At 42.7% G+C, this 22,230-nt stretch overlaps 1 protein-coding gene and 9 non-coding genes across 10 annotated transcripts in view; 7 read left to right on the top strand and 3 right to left on the bottom strand.

Moving 5' to 3' along the window:
* Nucleotides 1–301: 301 nt before the first annotated feature.
* Nucleotides 302–373, bottom strand: trnat-cgu (transfer RNA threonine (anticodon CGU)). The gene has a single exon. It is a non-coding gene; the product is annotated as a tRNA-Thr (tRNA).
* A 418-nt stretch (nucleotides 374–791) lies between these two features.
* Nucleotides 792–864, bottom strand: trnat-agu (transfer RNA threonine (anticodon AGU)). The gene has a single exon. It is a non-coding gene; the product is annotated as a tRNA-Thr (tRNA).
* Nucleotides 865–1,276: 412 nt separating this feature from the next.
* Nucleotides 1,277–1,349, bottom strand: trnat-ugu (transfer RNA threonine (anticodon UGU)). The gene has a single exon. It is a non-coding gene; the product is annotated as a tRNA-Thr (tRNA).
* Nucleotides 1,350–9,758: 8,409 nt separating this feature from the next.
* rhbdf1b (rhomboid 5 homolog 1b (Drosophila)) overlaps nucleotides 9,759–22,230 on the top strand; it is a 29,612-nt gene continuing 17,140 nt past the window's right edge. The window contains 2 exon segments of the mRNA XM_063892940.1: nucleotides 9,759–9,777; nucleotides 21,981–22,122. Coding sequence (XP_063749010.1) covers nucleotides 22,009–22,122 — 114 coding nt within the window. The 5' untranslated portion in view covers nucleotides 9,759–9,777; nucleotides 21,981–22,008.
* Nucleotides 17,494–17,587, top strand: trnai-uau (transfer RNA isoleucine (anticodon UAU)). Its single transcript has 2 exons — nucleotides 17,494–17,531; nucleotides 17,552–17,587. It is a non-coding gene; the product is annotated as a tRNA-Ile (tRNA).
* Nucleotides 17,859–17,954, top strand: trnai-uau (transfer RNA isoleucine (anticodon UAU)). Its single transcript has 2 exons — nucleotides 17,859–17,898; nucleotides 17,919–17,954. It is a non-coding gene; the product is annotated as a tRNA-Ile (tRNA).
* Nucleotides 18,242–18,335, top strand: trnai-uau (transfer RNA isoleucine (anticodon UAU)). The gene is made up of 2 exons: nucleotides 18,242–18,279; nucleotides 18,300–18,335. It is a non-coding gene; the product is annotated as a tRNA-Ile (tRNA).
* trnai-uau (transfer RNA isoleucine (anticodon UAU)) lies at nucleotides 18,750–18,843 on the top strand. Its single transcript has 2 exons — nucleotides 18,750–18,787; nucleotides 18,808–18,843. It is a non-coding gene; the product is annotated as a tRNA-Ile (tRNA).
* trnai-uau (transfer RNA isoleucine (anticodon UAU)) lies at nucleotides 20,000–20,093 on the top strand. Its single transcript has 2 exons — nucleotides 20,000–20,037; nucleotides 20,058–20,093. It is a non-coding gene; the product is annotated as a tRNA-Ile (tRNA).
* Nucleotides 20,502–20,595, top strand: trnai-uau (transfer RNA isoleucine (anticodon UAU)). The gene is made up of 2 exons: nucleotides 20,502–20,539; nucleotides 20,560–20,595. It is a non-coding gene; the product is annotated as a tRNA-Ile (tRNA).

Genomic DNA, 22,230 nt, shown 5'->3' with positions numbered 1-22,230 from the left:
TTATTTATAACCTATGCTCTACAGTCTTTCTGCTGATCTGCAGAGGAAACAGTTTCAGCTAAAATGAAGTCATGTGCAGCACTTTCAAAGGGACAAAGTGACTCTACTATCAATGCACAATGTTGAGGAGCATGTGACTGCAGTGTTTACCAATCAGAGGGTCAGGGGATTGATTTATTGATCGTAACAGTCAGCTATAAACCATAACCTGAGTGGTTTATAATATGCCATGCATACGCATTTACTACTGAACATGGTAGAGATGAGAGGTTTATCTTCAGAGATGCTCTCTGTAACAAAGAGGCACTGCTGGGATTTGAACCCAGGATCTCCTGTTTACGAGACAGGCGCTTTACCACTAAGCCACAGCGCCTGTTTTTTTGACATCTAAATCTAAATAATCGATACTGGATTGGGAATGTGCATTAGTACATTAGTTGGAGCTCGTTTGATCATTTTTACACCCCAAAAAACAAAACCCTTACTTTGGAGGTGGATAACACATTTAATTCCAGATATATCTTGTAAAAAAGAGGTGCTGCTGGGATCTGGACCCAGGATCTCCTGTTTACACGACAGCACTTTGACCGCTAAGCCACAGCGCCTGTTACAACAAGACTTCTTTAGCAAAACCACGATGAGATATTTGATTAAAAGAAGAGAAATACAGCGGGCTTCTTTACCTGATCAATGTTGGATGTAACTAACGGTGGTGAGATATGAAACACACTTTTAGGGTAGTTTTGTAAATTGCATTCAGTCCAAAGATGGAGATACTCTCTGTAACAAAGAGGCACTGCTGGGATTTGAACCCAGGATCTCCTGTTTACTAGACAGGCGCTTTACCAACTAAGCCACAGCACCTTGTTCTTCAGAGAGACGTTGCATATATCAATCATCAGAAGCTGTAAATACATACTTTATTCAGGTTTTAATCACCATACCAAAAGTAGGAATTCATATCCACCATACCCAGAAACTCCTGGCTGATGACAATCCAAAACCACAAATATGGAGATATGAAATATGACCATCTAAGCTACAGCACCTTTTTCTCCAGCTGCTACCCATCTTCTTTTTAACTCCATTGTTTCCTTTCATTTGAAAGGTCCCAAATCAACAACATGTTTAGCTGTTATCTTGCATCCTGGCACAGTCAGGTATTAGGGATTAGATTGTGAATGGCCTTTCGATTGTTTTACACCCAAACTAAATCAAAGCCTTATTTCAGAGGTGGATAACACATCTAACTCAAGAGATATGTTCTGTATCAAAGAGGCACTGCTGGGATTTGGACCCAGGATCTCCTGTTTACAAGACAGGCGCTTTGACCGCTAAGCTACAGCGCCTTTCTGTAGACTTATTTTCATTCTTTATCCTGAATTTATTTACTATGACCAAAGTAAACCAAAGCCATATGTACCGTGTGTCCAATGCATATGGCTTATGTCACATTATGAATGAATGAGTGAGCACCACAGACAGCAGTTTCTGTCTTCTTTACTTTAAGTAGTGTAACTCAGATAATATCAGAACAGAGTCAGAACTTTGAGATCATTTTTAGAAATATTTTTGAATTATAGAAATTTTGTTTTGTTTTTTACTTTAATTTCAGAACTATAAAATCAGATCTGAAAATGTACTTACATGTGGCCCTAATCCTCTTCCGTAACTCGTAAAATAAGGAACATGTTACTTTTCTTTCTATTAATTGACCAGCTTCCTGCATGTCCTCGTTATCACCGGTAGGCGGCGTGGGGTCTCCCGGCGTTGAGCTGTCATCAGGCGGCAGGAGCAGCAGCAGCAGCGTGGGTGGAGGACGGGGATATTACTACAGTCACACCGAGACTTAGAGCCGGTCAGGCGGGAACACAGCTGCAGAGGACACGGTCTGCTTCAAACAGAACCACGGTTTCATTCCGCTCATATTTTACATATTTGTACCGTAAACATCTGGAGCTCACGCCTGATAGTGAAACTATACTCTTCCATCGTGATGTGTGGCAGAGATAACTTATGAAGTGACAGCCCGGCGGGAGCGTTTCACCCGGGGAGAGGGTGCTGTGCTGTGCTGTGCTGTGGGAATCGGACTCATTTGGAAGGTAAGCGGGGAAACGCTGTGTTTCATACCGGGCTGTGTCGCTCCTCACCCCGGCTGACAGCCCGTGCACACCTCGCTGTTTGCACCGAGCTGTCAGTCTCTGGTTCTCGGTGCAGGTATGCAGGGTTTGCTGCTGCAGCACATGGGGGGATCTGGGTGGGGTCTTCTGAGGCTCACGGGAGGAGGGGGGGGGGGGATCCATAGGTGTCTTTTGAAGTGTGGGAGACTCAAATTTCTTTATATCCCTACCTCTCTAAAAATCTGCACAGCCCATAAAATATAATATACTGCAGTTCGTCATATTCATTGCACTAAGTTTTGAGTTTATTTTATAGTTGGTGTAATATATATAATATATATATATATATATATATATTGTATAATAATTACATTTTTAAACCATACATGGAAGTAAATTCCTTGGGTTTTGAAGTCTGTGAGAGTATTACACATCTGGACTGGCTTCGAAGCCTTTCAAATAAAATGTCATGTTCTTGTCAAGCCCCTGGCTATATTCCATGGCTCAAGTACAATAGGAAATTAGGGAACAGGTGTGTCTGTTTATACCACCTTTATAAGGTATTCAATATTTATACTACTGTGCATTGTCTTTATTAACACTGTTCATAGTGCACACAAATGTAAATACGTATACCTGCACTTTACTCCCTTTCTTGCACTTCTGTTTAAATGCTAACTGCATTTCGTTGTCCCTGTTCTCTGAATCTGAATCTAGTCTGAATAGGGTTTTATTGCCAGTAGACTTTGATGAAATTATATAATGTATTCACTTTTATTTGTGCCTTGCTCTACTATGGCTGGAAGGCCAAGCCATGGAGAGCTTCATAAATGACGTGTGTTAGAAAAGTGGCTTTGGATACCTTGTAACCCACAAGCAAAATTCCCCCTCCATTCTCTAAACAGGAAGTCATAGTCGCATGTTCATACAGTACATAATACACACACACACACACACACACACACACACACACACACACACACACACACACACACACACACACACACACACACACACACACACACACACCACAAAGGTTATAATAAAGACAAATCGATTTGAGAGTGCTGTTGAGATGAAAGGGAGGTACTTTTCGGTTGCTAGCTGTGCAGAAATCCCACCGACACAATAAAACTACTGACCCGTGTCATCAAGGACTTGTTTGGGTTTCCTGTTTGGAAAGACGGTAGGAAGCAGACTCTTGGGCCAGATGGCAGGAGCATACACACACACAGACTGGAGCACCACACACACACACACACACACACACACACACACACACACACACACACACACACACACACATTTACTCACAATAGGGTAAAAACTCAAAATACGTTAAAGGTTGAAATGGCCCTTTATGTGTCCTGAGCTGAACCTGAAGCTACTCAAATTTCCTGGCTTTGACATTCAGAATTAAAAAAGAAAGTACTTCAAGTGGTCTAATAAAAAAAATTGAAAACACACACCCACACACACCACACACACAGACACACACAGCTGCTAAGCAGGAAGGTGACAGCATCCTGCTACGTGTGTCATCTCATGTAAACCGTCCTTCTGTGAGCGTAAGTGTGAATAAATTCAGTGAGCCACGAGGCATCTTTCAGGTGTAATATTTTATCTCTTTTTCTCTTTACACTGGTACTGAGTGTGGAGTGTAAGGCATGTTTGAACACGTTACATTGAAAGGCAATAGCAATATTTCTGGGCCGCCGTTACTGGGAAGTGAAATGCATCTTCATGTCATTGGTAGTCCTTTACAGGAGAATCAGGATGTAAAACTTGTCTGGTTTTCCAGGAGCCCTGCAGCATTTTCACAGTGCATATTTCATGGCAGTTGGCCCAATAGTAGATCTTATCCTGTTTCTACAAGCTGTTTATCTTTCCTACATGCATTTATCTGCAACTACACTGCACATCTTACAGTACATCTGGGATGCTGTCAAAAATGTGTAGTGTGCTTTTGACCTGAACAAAAACCGGAACAGCAGCATATGGAGGACTGTGGACTACAATGTCATGTTGTGCTAGGAGACACTCTTTTTCCAATATCTTACTTCCCTTTAAAACGTGATACCTGTATCAGGCGTTTTCAGATATTAAGGCATGATTATAAGCCTTGCTAATAAGCTAATGTTACTGTGCTAACACGCTAACCTAACAAGTCGATTATAGTTGTTATACCCCGCTTTGGCCTCTTACCTTTGTTGTTAGCTTTACAAGTAAAAATATTGCTTCAGCTAGCAGCTAGCTTAGCTCCAAGCCATGGAGAGCTTCATAAATGACGTGTGTTAGAAAAGTGGCTTTGGATACCTTGTAACCCACAAGCAAAATTCCCCCTCCATTCTCTAAACAGGAAGTCATAGTCTCATGTTCATATTTTAGCCTAACAAGTCGATTATAGTTGTTATACCCAGCTTTGGCCTCTTAACTTTGTTGTTAGCTTTACAAGTAAACATATTGCTTCAGCTAGCAGCTAGCTTAGCTCCAGGCGTATTTTAGCCTGACTTGAAGAAGTTGCATTCATGGACAGTCCTTAAGGATTTATCCGGGGAGGTAGAAGCTGTTATTGACACTTGGGACTGTGTCATCTGTCTTCAACGTTACACTGCAGCAGAAACGATGCAGGATAATCCATCAGCGACAAGTTTTCACATAAGGTGTCTGTGGTTATTTTGCATCCATCTGGTGCCGGTTGCACAGAATCTAGCCAGCATATCTGCTGTGCGTCATTGTGGCTTGATAGTGACATCAGCACGGCTGTTGGAGACCACAGATGGATCAGATACCTGCTGCTTTTAAATGGGTGTAACATGAGCCCCCCTGTGTATAGGGAAGGCTGTCAGTATAGACTGTTATCTGTCATGGGTAACAGATGCTGCTAAGAATTACTTACTAACCTCAATGTCATTGATGCTATAATTAGAATGAAGTTTCTGTGTGATCACGTCTGCTTTCTGCAACTCTGTCATCATTTCTCCTCCAGTTCTCTCTGTCACCGTCATGCTTTCTCTTTTTAACTCACATATGATTGCGCAGAATCAAAAAAGGAATACTAAGCATGTACAATCTTGCAGCTTTTGCTTTACAGAGCTAAATAACAACAAATCACCATATTCAAGGATCACAATCTTGACTCCTTAATCTCTCTTCGACTTAACTCTACATCTGTAGTGCTTATCCTCTTTCCAACACCCATATCCTTTTAATCTGTCCTCTCTGACGAATGCTGTTCATTGGTTCGATTGTCCTGTTCCAGCCTAGAGACAGAACAGTCCACATCAGACAGATTTTTGACGGTTAAACTGGAGGATTAGTGAATGCACAGTGGATGTAGAATATGCACTGATGGGTCACTGACAGGTCAGGAGTGGATCATTGAGGGTATAATAACAGTGAGGAATAATGGGTAGATGTATTGTCGTAACATCCATCTCATCAATCTTTAAATGCAAACGTGACTTTCATCTGCTGGATTCAAGCCGCAGGTTTTCTGACGTTTTAATGAAGATGTCAGGAACGTCTTTGAAGCGTTTGCTAAGAGGAGAGCTGCTTATCAATGCGTCAGCTCGTACTGAAGGTATTTTATGGAAACTGTTAAATATTTCACTGCAGCCAACATGGACTCTTTAAACTTAAGACCAAAAGCCTACACATCACATGCAGAGAATACCACGAACAAATTGATCCTGACTTAAATGATCTACATTATTGCTTTCTTACTCCACCTTTCTACAGTACACTTTATTGTCCAGCAGAAATGTCAGTAAGAGGTAGGGAGGTCAGGAGGTTTTGACAGATATACAAATGAACTTAATGAGTGTTATGTTCAGTGTTAAGATGCCAGTCCCATCGATCGGAGATACTCTTAGGTTGTTAGGGTTAGGGTTAGGAAATATAAGGAGGGAAATTCCAGAAACCCATCGTCTTTTCTTGAGCGGAGGAATTTTAATCTGACCATTATGTGAAAGACCGCTTGATAACAAAGCTGTCCCGCAGCCAAAGTCCTTCTGATGGACTCCAGACTTCTCCATGAAGATCCCGAATGACTCCTCTCTTGTTTCTTTGAAAACCACAAATACAACCGCCATTTTTCCCCTCTCAATATTCCTTTCAGAGCCAATTCTCTCTCCCACCCCCCCTTCCCCTCCTCTATCTTACCCTAAAGTGGCATCTGTGGGCAATTACCATTGCGTTTTCATACGAGGCCAGCCAACAGAGGAAGCTGTTGTGTTGGCGCTCTCAGCAGGAGTTTTTCTGGCTGCGTCGAGGGGTGACAGGAAGGAGGGATGGATGTCTGCTGAGGAGGTCTATTCATGTCTCCAGGCGAAGCCACACTTGAGTAGACTCTTATTGTGGCGGTGACCTTCCTGTCACCACTCCGTGAACACAAAGCGGCTTCATGAGGATCAGCTGAGTCCCTCTTTGTTTCTCGTCCTGTCTGTCAACTCTCGACTCTCTCTCAATGTCTGCTACCATTTACTATTTCAATTCTCTTTATGTAATGTTCAAAAGCCATTTGTTCTTAAGTGACAGATTTAAAAAGTCGATTTTGATGAGGCGACACCACGAGACAAAGACCCATAAGCTATAAAGTAAAACCTTCATGTAAAGAGAGCATTTACGGCTGAAATAGCTCATATTTACATTACATTTCATTAAGACAAAGCGTAATCAAAAGGGTGCATCAAGGGTGAAGATACAAAACAAAACAACAGGAATCCTGCAAGTAAATTAAGATAATATATAATAAGATAGACCTTTATTTATCTCTGTAGGGAACTTCAGGTGTCAGAGCAGCAATCGAAACACCAGGAAGGACCTAATAGATCTAATACTATATATTCCACTACCTTATCCAATCCAAACAGTGCTACAAGTAGAAATAATAAGGTATTTAGACACCAATATAAGCAGAGCGATTGCATTTCCCATCTTCTTTTTGGTTTGACGGACAGGACAGTCAAGGGATAGAAATGGGATGACGTGCAGTAAGAGGTTATGTGCTCGACTGAAGGTCAAACGCGGTTCTCCGTAAACTTCCTGGGAACATATAGTTGCAAACAAGTGGTATATAAGTGTGCCTCTAAAATAAACATTAATGAAGGAGCTATACTACGAGCTCCAAGTTTTAAAGAACAGTCGGTATTTCCGAGTGGACTTTCAGAGGCGGCATTCAGGACATTGTTTCCTCATGACTCACGGGGCTACAATTATCCTAATTCCACAGATGTGGTCAACATGTGGACGATCAGCTCCTCTACTGGTATCTTTTTCTGCATTTATGAGTGATAATGCCTGTAGTCAACAAACACACTGTTGCTGTACTGTTGGTTGTAAAGTCCTGTTAGACTTAATCGCAAAGACGGTGTGAGAGATGATGACCTCATTTACATAAACCTGTAATTGTACCTTTAGTTGGACCTGTTTTTACACAAACATACTTCAGAGTTCGGTCTTTTAACAGTTTTTTGTTGATGTTTTGGAGGCCAGTTTTAGGCAGAACATCCACCTAGTTGGCCATACACTGAGTGCTTCATCCCAGGTGTAGAAGTTTATACACACTCTGTAATACTGTGTAAATATTAAATAGGCCATGTTATGCAGAAGAGACTCTTTGCAGCCATCATATATCATACAGATTAGTAAATCCCTACAGGAAATGTACAACTTAAGAGCTCTTTGGCCTCAATTACTCTAATACATAGGAAGGAAATCAATAATGCTTAGAGTAAAGAACAACATGCCGAGTAAACTATATCCGCCCAATATTCCCAGAACATGAAGTAGCTAAACACCAAGACATTTGAATACAGTTGCATTCATTTGCAATAACACCCAGACAGGAGAAAAGAGAGAATAGGTTTGACAGTGAAGTAAAAATAGCGTGCATGTTTGAACCTGCTGTTACTCTTTATTTATTCTCTCAGCACAGGTGGAGCTGTCATGCTTGATGTGGCCATTCTCTGTTTTTGATTCAGCAAGATAATAGGTGTGGAGATAAGGGATATGAAAAGTACACAGAGACAAAAAAGAGTCAAAGACATCCCGTTTCTCTGCCTGCAGTCTCTTGAAGCGTCTCCCACCAGGGGAAAGGAAATGAAAGCAAAGCTACTCCTCTTATGTCTCAAACTTGGCACAGAAGCAGAGAAGCTATGATAGTCCTTCCAGTGGCATTGTTGGCAGCTGCATGTGCCATGAGGTGGTGGAAGCATTTCAGTGATGAATGGCGATGCTGTTTCTTTCTTAAGGGACTTTTCCATTGAGTCATTTCCATCATATTACCCTGCAGTTAACAGTGATTTCTTACTGTAAAACCTGGAAATGAGTTAATCTGATGATGTGAACTCAATTTACCCGAAGTACCACTGACATGTCCAACGTTCTTGCTTCCAAATCTCAATTTGAGTCCTTATAAATTACTCTAGATCCCATTTAATGGACGACAGGAGACTAGAAAGCTGCTATGATCAATTTTGCTTCATTAACAATGGATAGGGCCTTTGTGTAGTGACAAACTCACATAGAATAACTACCTGACTCACATTTGTTGGCTATTTTAGTGTCTTTCAGCTCATTGTTTTAGTTTTTTCATTCATAGTCGTCGGTTTTAGTGCAACAGGCAGCGTTTTACAGCTGAAAAAAGCTCTTAAACCCTTCTGTACACTACCGTCCCTGCAACACCACAGTAAGCAGACATTTTGCACCTAGCTTAGTGGATCATTTAGCATCAAAAGAGTCAGATGTTTCCCTCAAGAGCTGGTGGAGACCTAAAAAGCAGCTAAAACCGGGTGAATTCTGAAGATCCATTCATTCAAAATTAGAACATAAACAACTTAGGTCATGTTTACACGGAAACCATCTGAACAGAAAACGCAAAAGTGGCGTTCTCACTTTTTATTCCGCGTGTAGACGAGCGTTTTGGGGGGTAAATCTGCGTGCATACGGTGATGCAGAAGTGTGTGGAGTTCCATGTTGTATGCACGCCAGGCGCCTCGGTGGTAGTGTGAAACCCGTCTGATTCGCCTCCGACGAATTGGTGCATCAACAATTTGATAGAGGTAATGAATGCGCCTTCTCTGTTCAGTAATACTATCTGTAAAGATTCGGTACAAATACTGAAAAGACACTTGGATGTTTATTAGAGCTGCTAGGGCAACTTGAAGGTCCGACGGATGGAAACAATCCGACATCTTTGTTGTTGTTTTCCTGCCCTGGCTCTACCTGTGATGTCAACACCTACGTGACGTGAGCAGATCGCAGCAGGCGTTTGCGTTTTTACCCTTTAGACGGGAACTCTGGAGGGTGGTTCCACCTTTTTGTGTTTTTAAGCCCCAAAAAACGTCTAGCACATCCGATCAAATCTTTGTCGTTTTCACCCGCGAGCGTTTTCGTGTAAACAGGGCCCTATGTTAAACATGTGTGACTGCTTGCAACTTATATCCTGCTTCCCTTATGTGATCAAAACAATCCAGTCTAGAAACCATCAGCACTCACTGGGTTAATAATACACAGGCTAATTTAGGTTTATATGCATTGCAGTCTCAACTAAACTTACCCTTGAGACAGAAACGATTGAACGGATGCAGATGTCTGGTCATTAGCCGACTGACAGAGGTGCGTTTGGATCCACACACTCACCACATGCATCGAGGTGAGAATAAACAAGTACCCACACATAAACCTGCATTTCTTAACCATGAGGCAAGCCCACGCAGGGAAACTATGCAAATGGTTTTCACCTGTTGTTTAGACACGCATGTACGAGGTAGACAAATGTTTTTGATTGAGATAAAAATGTGTATCCTGCACAGCCAAGTCCCCCCAAAATGCCATGCTGTTTATTCTGCTTCTTTCATCTCTCCCATCTGTTGCTGTAGTGTCCTCTGCCCTCTTGATGCATTCCAGGTCATCTGCAGACCAGAGGCAGTGTGGTGCTTGTGGCCATAGCTTTGCTTTAGTTAAATTTAGTTTAGCACTGTGGTTGAACATTTCCAACCATAAGCAATGCATAGCCTTGTCCCCCAGAGATAGTGTCAACATCCAATGTGTTAAGATCTTTACAGAAGCCAGCAGGTTTCATCAGATATCAAGCCCTGCAGAGAGCATGCTTCTCTCTTTTCTTCCTGTCTTCCTGTGCAGACTGCTTTGCTAGAATTGTGTGGGTGTGAAGTAAGTGGTGGTTAAAATACTGTGAAATAGAAAAGCTGCTTTCCCACCGGTAACACGTCAATCTAAGAAACACTTGATAGCATTAGCCAACCCTTTAATCATCTCCTAATGACATTTCTGTCTGTGAGAAAGATCTGAGACTCTTCTGATTATGCAAAAACCGGGAGTGTTGGAAGTTAAGTCGAAGAATTTTGACTTTCAATGCTTTTGCACCGGTTTCAAGTTGCCAATTAAATCTGTGCTGCTGACACAGCTGAGCAGCGGTGTAGAGCAATGATGTGTCTCAGAGGCAGACAAAGAGAGTGTGTCTGATCTCTTTTCTCTGTGCTTACAGAGCTTACTGTTCCCTTATTTATTTAAAGCCAAAAGTCATCCTACCAGAGGAGAAAAGGCCCTTTTTTTATTAAAGAGGACATATGATGCTATTTTTCAGGGTCAGTATTTAGTGCCTCTCCTGGGACATGTCTCCATGCTCTAATGTTCAAAAAGCTCTTTATTGTTCTCATACTGCCTGTGCTGCAGCTCCTCTTTTCACCCTCTGTCTGAAACCAGAGCCCAGTCTGCCCGGCCAGCTCTGTTGTGATTGGTCAACTGCTTAGAGATGACCCGCCCTCTTGGCAGTTCATTCTCGTTTAGTTTATGGTCAATGAATAAACATTTTTGTCATTGAAACAAAGTTAGATGGTGGAATATTTGTCACGTAAACATCCGTTTTCAATTGAATACTTGGATTTTTACCTTGTTAGAAATGATAGAAAAGCTGTATACTCAAACTACCGTCCTTCAGTCGCTATCATTCAACCGTTTGAAGGCTGCTGTGTTTTGACCTGACTGAATTATGCATTGGATTTTCTTCATGCAGCTTTTTGCAAACATCTATACATCCATGAAAAATTTTGCTTACATTTTGCGGCTCGTAGCGTAAATAATGAATGTTATTTTAATCATTCATTACTCAAATGAACAACCTTAACCACGTATGTTTGACCACATAGGGATCAACGTCAGCTCTCTTACATTCACTAGATAAAGCCACTGACATGATAAGCTGGATAAATAAGCCGGAGACTATAATGTAAACATCCGAGAAGCTGGTGCTCAGGATTGAAAATGTATATGTTATTGGGGAATAATACAGGTGCATGCACTACACTGCTCTACAACCAGCCTATGATCACGGTCCGTATGTCTATCATGCTGCAGCAGGCAGAAGTGAACAGGATGTAAGGTACTTCTCAGGAATCGGAAGCATTTCTGACATACAGCGGAGCCGCACAATGGGGCTGGTTACACGCAGGTTGCAGCAAATAAGGAATCAGACATCAATCGCTAAGCTAACCTACCCTGTGCCTTTTTTATTCTAGTGCTTCCATACGAAATCCAAGACGATAGCACCTTGCAAGGTTTCAACACGCTGACCAATTGAGGCATAGCATCATCGATTAGCAGAGTTTTTTTCCTTGTTTGCTGGCAAAAAAATGATATAAAATAACCAATGATGTCCATGAAAAGGCTCCTGGAAGATAGCAGTTGTTTTGCTGCTGTTTGATGGCACAGGTTGTCGTACAGAAACAGGTGTGGGCTCTCGTTTCCTACTAGAAGTTTTTGCAGATGGTTTAAGGATTTGAGGCCAGATGGAAAAAGCACTTAGTAAAGTAAATGAGAAAACCAAGTGTCACTGGGAGGACAGGAAGGGTTTTAATTTTAGAAGACTTAACCAAACTATAATTGTTTTATTTCTGCTTTCTTAATAGAGAGGTGACATGTATTTTGTGCCCTGTGATTGGCTGCTTCCTGTGTTTGTGGTTTGGTACGGTAAGTGGTTGGGACACTGATGTGAGTCGAAGCGTAGCAGCACAGCGGCTGATTGACTAATGAATCACTCACTGTCTTGTAATCTGCAGTAACAAGATGAGAGACAGACACCACAAGACAATTGAAGCGGTCTTTAGACAGATGGCTTTAAGTCATTATGACCCCGGTGTGTGTCTGTCAAACCCATTAAACTACAGATGGATGTTAGCATTGGGAATCAGCAACCAGCGGATGATTCCATTAAATTGATAGCTGCATTTTTAAACATATTTAATGCAGATATAGACTCCAATCATTGCTGTATGCTGTTCCTCAAACCCATGGATCGAGATTACAGGACACAGTTGGCTATATAATTAAAAAAGGGTGATAATGTGACGTCATGAAAGCCTGAGGAAAGTCAAGAAGTCAAATTGTATTGAAATATTTGCCAGGAAAGAGATAAACGCCCCTCTGTTTTATTCTGTCATTGCCATTTATTATTTTCCTTTCTGAGATGAGGCTTTCCATAAAATGGACATCCTGTTGTGGCAGATGTTCAATCATTTATTAATGTTTGTTTGTATATGTACACAGATCACACACACACACACACACACACACACACACACACACTTGTACTACAGCAGGACTCTGCAAACATTGAACCAGATGACCTGAACTGTGTTATGGCTGTAACATCTGGCGCAGATCAGAGCCTACATGGTCCTATGGTCGGTGGGGGGCTAGAGGGTAAAAAGTACACGGCATAACTCACTTTTAATCTATGTGATCTTGTTAGGTTACAGCAAACAGAACGATGGATAAAAAAATGCACATGTACGGTTTTTTTAGAAGCCTCCAGAGTCAGGATTTGTAGGATCTGTAGAGCAGATGAATGTGTCACGAAAGATTTACACCAATATGAGCTCCTATTGCGGTGCATTGTGACTTCTCTGCCCTAGGAAGCAATTTATTTTAATTTCAGAGGAAAATCCAACGTCTAAAAAGCTTACCTTACAAATAGTACATCGGTTTTCTTTGGTGCAAAGCTTTACGGACTAAAAGTCTACCGATGTAAAGTTCAACACTTCATTTTCTTGAGGCTGCAGGAGGTCAGCTCCTATGACCACTACCTCTGAAAGCACCGTCCAGAAAAAAAAGCAGTAAAAAAGGACCCAGTGGTGCTGTTGGACAGGTTATACTGCCTAGTAGAGCGGAGCAACGCCAGTGTAATAAAGTTCAAACGTACTGTACCTGAACCGGGCATTAATCTACTGCTCAGTCCCCAACCAATTAACTCAGAAGTGCTCTGGTAATTGTCAGTTTTATTGCCACCTTCATCTTGTAGAGCAAAGGAAAGAGCAGTTCCCCCAATATACCAGTCATTCAAGTCAAAATAAACATCAGTTTGGGAATTCAGGAGAGATCTGGCTTGTTAAACAGAGTATGCATAAATGGAGCCAGAGTCAGCGAGGTTATTCTGGGTCATATAGTTCCAAGTATGGCATTCCAACAATGGCAAGGTTTGCAGGTGTTGGTTCTTGATGCCGATAAGGATTTCATTTGACTCAAAAGCTTCTGAAGGAGCAATCTGTCATGGGTTGAAGTTAACGAAATGCAGTTGAGCAGAGAACCAAAATAGGATAGCGATATTCCTGCAGAAATCTAATTATTGTGCAGTTTTTAGCTTCTTAATCAGCTGGTATTGTCAAGCATAATTAGACTCTAGGATCTTTGATTGTGCGGACCAAATTCTTGCAACCAAACAGCATCTTTTCTTTGGCTAGATTTATAAATCAAGGACCACCTGAATGTTGAACCAGAGTAAAAATAAAGCACTTTAAGTGAGTGATAATGTAGCAGCATGTTTGATTACCTACTGGTGGGTTTGTGGTACTTCTATTAGCTGTTCTGTTAGGGTCCAATCTGGATCTGACTTGGACGTAATTGCTGGTAAAGATACGGTTCCTGTACCGAGCTTTGGCGGTGTCAGTTTACAAAATTCCACCCATGAACAACTCTGTACTTCCCAAGAAAAACTGGCAGTACGTTAGAAGGCAGTGGATAAAGAGTAAATTTAAGTCTCAGTGTGTTTCCAGAAAAAACAATCTCAGTATGCAAGGAACAAAAACAAGAGAAGGCAGAGAGGGGGACAATGGGTTTAGAGAATGAAAAGAGGCCGAGCAGAGATTACTTTTTGTTCTGCTTTACATAAGGATCCATTCATCCATCCATTGAGCATTAAAGCTCATTGAGATGCAGTCACAGTGAATTTCCATGCCACAGTGTGTGCATCAGGGAGCAGTGTCGGGACAAGTCAAGGGGAAGCCTTTGTTTCATTATGCCTCGACATGTCAGGAAATGTCGCCCCATGTAAAAAGGATCCAATTACGCCGCTGTTTTGCTCCCCTACGGGCAAATAGGATATCTACGTTTCCTTCCTCATACTTCTCAAACGTTAAAAGCTATGACTTAGCTTTACTGGTGATGTGATGCTTTGATCTTTCGCTGATCAATCTCATTTTAAGTACGATAAAAAAGAGTCTTTTGACATGTTAAAGCCATACACTCACTCCCAATAGGACTATGTTATGATGCGTTTCACCCCCTTCTGCTTTGAAGAGGAGTAACTTCCTGCTAATGCCACCATGTCAGCAATATTCCTGTCCAATCAGGGGTCGGTGTGATCCTCCGTGTCCTGACAGCAGCGGCGATGTCATGTGGTTTATTGCACAGGGATTACAGCTCCTAATCTGCCTGTCATATAAACCCAAGTAGAGAGACATCACAATCATGGAATTAAAAAAAAAAGTCGATCGTTGGGAACAGGATGAAAAAAAGATGGATTTTGGACCAGGCTGCGTCTCTCCTTCAGCAGTATGGATTATTGTGAGGAAACCTGACGTGTGAGGCTGAAGCGAACGCTGTCAAGTGAGTGTTGGCATGTGAGTAACGGGAGTCTTTGCTCCTGAGTTTCCACGCCGCAGGATAAGCAAAGGATGTGGTTATGGATTGTTCTGGTGTAGGCTTTCTATTTGCAGGGGTGTGTTTATCCTCTGTGACTGTAAGCCTTCCACATGTCACCACAGAGACCAAAACACACACTGACTCTGGAGAACGGGAGGCAGAAGGAATCAGAGTTAACTTTGTGCGTTGTGTGTTTCAGGGCCAGTCTACATAAATATAAAGTGTATAGGTTTAATGTTTACAATGTCCTCCGTCCTTTTTTTAGAGGGTTAACATGCTAACATTTGATAATCAGTACCCGCCAAGGCTTATGGGAATGTCATTAGCTGTGCAGATATCTGGTCATGCACTTAAGTATTGGACAATTATCATGGAGCTTAAGGAAAAGTCTTTTAAATGCTGGAAGAAATGATTAATCGTTAGCATTCGTCCTCTGGGGAACATGACTGTCTTTACCAAAGCAATACATCCATTTTTGTGGAGACATTTCAGGACAAAAGCAAAAGAATGACCCACATTGTGGCGCTTTATATTTGGAAGACAGGCAGTTGTATCCTCTGGGGAACAGGAATGCTCCTTATGTAAATTCAATTACTTCAATAAGCAACTTTACCTTTTGTTTGGCTGAAGCTTGGACTGGGAAACGTAGGGTCGCCGGTTCAAGTCCCCGAACAGACTTGAAATATGGAGAGTGGACTGCTACTTGGAGAGGTCCCAGTTCACCTCCTAGGCCCTGCTGTGGTGTCCTTGAGCAAGGCACCGGACACCTCCAATCCCCCCTCCCCATTGCTCCCTGGGCGCTGCACGATAGCTGCCCACTGCTCCTAGTACTAGGATGGGTTAAATGCAGAGGACCAATTTCACTGTGTGTGCTCTGCTGTGTGCATGTATGTGACTAATAAAGAGGGTTTCATCCTCCGATTCTCATCTATCTAAGCTGTTCACCCTGTTTAACCCTGTCCATGTCCTTTAGTTTTGAAACTTCTTTCATTACTACTGCCTTAAGTGGGGATTTTCTCTTCTTTTCGAAGTGTCATATACATTGTAAAAGAGAGAAATATAAACATCCACACCCTCAGTAAGTACATCAGTATGTAAAGGACAAGCCGTGATGTGTTTGACAGCTTTGTTGAACGGCATCTTTTTGGGCACTACTACTTTCATCTATAGCTGAGTAATCACACCTTTTTATTTGCCTAAACACCCACCTTACACTAAGAGACACAAGTTCACACCTGTTCTGGAAGCATTGCTGCAAAGCGTCCTGGGAAATGCAGGGGATAAACTATCGAAATCGACATAGCAATTTGAAATACACCAGCAAAGAAAATGATTTAATTTAGTGCGAAAAAGGAACCAAAGTGATTGTTTTTGACAAATACAAAGCAGGGTGTGTGTGTGTGTGTGTGTGTGTGTGTGTGTGTGTGTGTGTGTGTGTGTGTGTGTGTGTATGTGTGTGTGTGTGTGTGTGTCTACATGGAAGCACACCCCGTTCTGTCCAGTGTTAAATACCCTTCATCTTGTCTGACTCTACTTTGGCCAGAAGTATTAATATCATCTCCAGCTTCGTGCATGATGAAGTAGATAATAGTTTGGCTGATGGCTTTATGGAAGCAGAGGAGGAGTCCCTCTAATTTCACTGAATGATTCACAGCTGACGTCTACAGGAGCTCCTCGTTGGTGGTTGCTCATTACGTCTCAGCAGAGCCTCGTGCAGATGTCCTATTATCCGGTAATAGTCCATCCACTCCAGCTCAACGACTTCCCCTAGGCAAATGTTTTTGTTCTGACACATTTTGCAAATTACATTATGATGAACGGGAGAAATACAAGTTGGGAAAAGACCAAGAGTGTAGTCAGACAATAGAGGGAAGCGGGCAAGCCATAAAACTACCAACCGAGGCCTTTATTCATCTTAACAACAGGCCTTACTAGAGGTAGAACTTATCCTTTAATGCGCCTACTTTGGTTTATATCAGACTAGAATCCAGCTCTTCTTATGAGTTTCTTAGTGCCGTCGTTTGCTGTTGAAACTGTTCAAAACACGACTCGTTATTTGCTGGCGCAATCGGTCAGCGCGCAGTACTTATAAGATAGTAACCTGCAGAGTGATGCTGAGGATGTGAGTTCGAGCCTCACCTGGAGCAGAGGAGTTCTTCAGAAGGCTCCTCCTTATTTTATAAAATAGCTTTATTCCTCTTGGCACATCAGAGTATCTTTTAATTTTAAGGTCTGCCAGGTTTTCTGCAACCAGGTAGCAGTTGGGGGTTTGGTGCCTAGTAGGTGACATGTCACCTCTCCAGCTTGAACAGGTGACCACTTTCATTCCAAAGTCAAGTCCCTACAGACTGAGCCTTCAGTCCGAGGTACCGCTGCCCATATCAGGCCCTTAAAAAGGAAGTTTTCTTACTCCGTAATCGTAATGATTTTCAGGGCTCCAGTGGCGCAATCGGTCAGCGCGCGGTACTTATAAGACAGTAACCTGCAGAGCGATGCCGAGGTTGTGAGTTCGAGCCTCACCTGGAGCAGAGAAGTTCGTTAGAGAACTTATCCTGATGTTATGAAAAAGAGTTATTCCTGTTGGCACATCTGAGTTTCTCTTAGTTTTACAGGCAGCCTGGTTTTCCGGCACCAAGTAGCAGTTTGGCACTTCTTCAGCTTATACTGGCGACCCCTTCGGTTTCCAAGTGAAGTCCCTTCAGACTTCGCCTTCAGTCAGAGCTACCGCTGCCCATATCAGGCCCTTAAAAAGGAAGTTTTCTCCTACATAATCGTAATGTTTTCCAGAGCTGACAGCAGGCTCCAGTGGCGCAATCGGTCAGCGCGCACGGTACTTATAAGACAGTAACCTGCAGAGTGATGCTGAGGTTGTGAGTTCGAGCCTCACCTGGAGCAGAGGAGTTCTTCAGAAGTCTCGTCCTTATTTTATAAAAAAGCTTTATTCCTCTTGGCACATCAGAGTATCTTTTAATTTTAAGGTCTGCCAGGTTTTCTGCAACCAGCTAGCAGTTGGGGGTTTGGTGCCCAGTAGGTGACCTGTCACCTCTCCAGCTTGAACAGGTGACCACTTTCATTCCAAAGTCAACTCCCTACAGACTGAGCCTTCAGTCAGAGCTACCGCTGCCCATATCAGGCCCTTAAAAAGGACGTTTTTTTACTCCGTAATCGTAATGATTTTCAGTGCTCCAGTGGCGCAATCGGTCAGCGCGCGGTACTTATAAGACAGTAACCTGCAGAGCGATGCCGAGGTTGTGAGTTCGAGCCTCACCTGGAGCACAGGAGCGCTTCATTGAGCTCATCCCTATGTTATTCCTGTTGTCACATCAGAATGTCTGTTTGTCTAAATAGGCGTAGGAGTGCCTCAAACAATAGAAAGACATCAAATGTGCCACAATCCATCGATCCCTCATATTTGCAATATAAGAGAAGCCTTCAAGCTGACTCCTCACTCCATTCAGTTGTTATTATAAATACACAGTACCTTTCAAACATTAGGTCTGAATACATATTTACATAAACGATCACATGCATTTCTGTCATGGCGAGGTGTCAGAGCAAACAGGTTTTCTGGCATCAGGTAGCAGTTGGGAGTTTGGTGCCCGGCAGGTGAACTCGCGCCTCTCCAGTTTGAACTCGCGCCTCAACCAAGTCAAGTCGCTAAACACTGAGCTAACGTGACCTTTGACAGAGGCTCCAGTGGCGCAATCGGTCAGCGCGCAGTACTTATAAGACAGTAACCTGCAGAGTGATGCTGAGGATGTGAGTTCGAGCCTCACCTGGAGCAGAGAAGTTCGTTAGAGAACTTATCCTGATGTTATAAAAAAGAGTTATTCCTGTTGGCACATCTGAGTTTCTCTTAGTTTTACAGGCAGCCTGGTTTTCCGGCACCAAGTAGCAGTTTGGCACTTCTTCAGCTTATACTGGCGACCCCTTCGGTTTCCAAGTGAAGTCCCTTCAGACTTGGCCTTCAGTCAGAGCTACCGCTGCCCATACCATACTTATAAGACAGTAACTTGCGGAGTGATGCCGAGGTTGTGAGTTCAAGCCTCACCTGGAGCAGATCTAATATAACACCAGTGTCATTTGAATGTTTGTTTGAGATTATTCTACATAAACCTGAACAGAAAGAGCCTGTCCGAATCAAACCTATACAATAAGCACATCTCTGCATACTGAAATCATAAGAACATATTTCTGAAACCACAGTATCTGGTTGTAAACATTAAAATGATTACAAGTTGTTTTCTAGAATCGGACTTATTGTCAGCTTTATTTCGTGCCCTGTGAGACTGTCGAGAACAATCAATTGGTCTTTGTGATGGTCATGGAAAAACCCTTTTCATATGCGGTTGTGCTGGTGATTTCCAAAGCCTCAGCACTTTATAAATCAGGTGAGGATCTAAACAGTGCACAATAGAGTGACACAAGAAGAAGCAGGAAGGTGCTGAGGTTTTGAGTTTTTGTTTCAAGCTCAGCAGCTTTAAAATGCATAACCCCACAGGAGAAGAAATGATTTTGTGTTTGCAGCTTATATTAAAATGTGTCACTGCAAACTGCATCATGTGCACGAGTTCGCTTTCACCAGAGATGTGAGTTGATACTTCAACTGATCAAGTTGTAAAGCAGGAAAACCCCTGCAACTCTCCAAAAGTCTTCCCATAAACCCATTAACCAGCGAACAACAGGATGAGTGGTGGCTTTGGCTCTCTATTCTGTGGCTTCCCTCTGTTTGTGTAAGAAGATGGGCTGCTGCAGGAAAACCACTTAAACTCGAATGAAAGGGACCCTCATCAGCGAGCATTGGCTACTCTTTTATGGATCTGTTCATGCATATATGTATCTAAGCACAATAAAGGAGCCTTAGCTATAATACCATCTTGTGCTGTTGATGCTGATCTACTGCCAGTGGAAAGACATGCTCATTCAATCTGCGTACAGGGGCTCCAGTGGCGCAATCGGTCAGCGCGCGGTACTTATAAGACAGTAACCTGCAGAGCGATGCCGAGGTTGTGAGTTCGAGCCTCACCTGGAGCACAGGAGTTCTTCATTGAGCTCATCCCTATGTTATTCCTGTTGTCACATCAGAATGTCTGTTTGTCTAAAGAGGCGTAGGAGTGCCTCAAACAATAGAAAGACATCAAATGTGCCACAATCCATCGATCCCTCATATTTGCAATATAAGAGAAGCCTTCAAGCTGACTCCTCACTCCATTCAGTTGTTATTATAAATACACAGTACCTTTCAAACATTAGGTCTGAATACATATTTACATAAACGATCACATGCATTTCTGTCATGGCGAGGTGTCAGAGCAAACAGGTTTTCTGGCACCAGGTAGCAGTTGGGAGTTTGGTGCCCGGCAAACTGGCGCCTCTCCAGTTTGAACCAGCCTCAACCACGTCAAGTCGCTAAACACTGAGCTAACGTGACCTTTGACAGAGGCTCCAGTGGCGCAATCGGTCAGCGCGCGGTACTTATAAGACAGTATCCTGTAGAGTGATGCCGAGGTTGTGAGTTCAAGCCTCACCTGGAGCATAGCTGGTTTCACCTTCTATTGATCAAGAGGGTACCTTAATGTTGCTGTCTTGGCGAGACCGAACAGCTGACTCCAACTCAATGGAAGTTAAATGAAGGATTATACATATAGTACTCAAATTAAATTATATCTCCTTCTATATGCCCAACATGAACCCAATAGCCAGTAAACAACAGGATGAGTGGAGGCTTTGGCTCACTCTCTGTGGCTTTTCCACTATTTATGTAGCCCCGTCTGTTGGTAGCTGCGACACTCTGATCAGCAAACTCCTCCATGTCTGTTTCTGTTCATTGATGGCATATGTGTGAGTGTAAGAAAGTAACCTTACCTATGAGGATCCTAGCGCCTTCTTGTGATATTGAAGATGCACTTCTCTCCTTCCAAATTTCTGCTCACAATCAAGAGCTTCATAGAGGCTCCAGTGGCGCAATCGGTCAGCGCAACCAGACCAGCCAGCCAGAAGTTCTCATTGTTGAGGGAAACCAAACGGATGTCGGTGTGTTAGTTGCAACAGTATTGACCCAAGGGTTATCCTTCACCCGTCTGTAGGTTATATATTGAAGTTCTTCGTGCACCTCATCCAAATCAGTGTGTTGTTTCCTCCTGAATCATGGCAATTTCTTTTCAATGTCTAGATGTTGAGTCTGATTGCAAAGCATCATGTGATAAGTCATACACTGCAGGCGTCGTTGTCTGTGGTGTGATAAGGTTGATCCAACACCGTGTAGCAACACTATTTGCCACTACCTTTTTTTTAATATATACATTTGACTACTTTCATCTTTCCCCGGCTCCATAAAAATCACTCATACACTGTCTAAGAACTTCTTCAGGTTAATGTCAAATCTACTGTCAATTATGCTCTCTACGGAGGCTCCAGTGGCGCAATCGCTCAGTGTGCGGTACTTATAAGACAGTATCCTGCAGAGTGATGCCGAGGTTGTGAGTTCGATACTGCTTTAACTTCCTGTCAATTGCAAGGGTGATGTCTGTACCAATATCACACGGAAATTGGTTGTTGACGGACACCAATGAGATGTCCTCCTTCGCCTTTTTATGTTCCTTGAAACACTATCCAGCTACATTTCCACATTGGGAATCAATCGAACTTTTGAAAATGCAGAGGACGGCTGGCAGACTCGTAGCTTTAATTCTCTGGATTAAGCGGTGTGTTTATCCAGGCACTATGCCTCCACACTGGATCTGTCTGAGCCACAGCACCAGGAGACATTGATTACCACGGCACACTGACTGTAATTACTCAACGAAGCCCATCAGCTTTTGGCCTTTTCATGGTTGGGATACTTTTACCTGTCGTGTTTGAACGCATTTTGACTGTTGCCCCACAAAAAAAACAAATGTTTTCTGTGTTTGTGTTACCCAGCTGGCAGGCGTAGGGGGAGCTAGCGAGCATGGATGAGCCGGGCAGCATGAACAGCAGCCTGCAGAGGAAGAAGCCGCCATGGCTCCAACTGGACATCCCCACCATCCGCCTGACACCAGACGACACGCCGGCACCCACACAGGTGAAAAATAAACAAAAATCTATTACAAATTCAGATTTCTAGAGCTTTGTTGGGAATAGATGAAGTAGAATAACTCCTAACGTGTGTGTGTGTGTGTGTGTGTGTGTG

The sequence above is a fragment of the Eleginops maclovinus genome, chromosome 10 (genome assembly GCF_036324505.1).
Source record: "Eleginops maclovinus isolate JMC-PN-2008 ecotype Puerto Natales chromosome 10, JC_Emac_rtc_rv5, whole genome shotgun sequence".
NCBI classification, from domain to species: domain Eukaryota; kingdom Metazoa; phylum Chordata; class Actinopteri; order Perciformes; family Eleginopidae; genus Eleginops; species Eleginops maclovinus.
This window is presented reverse-complemented; position numbering and strand designations above follow the sequence as displayed.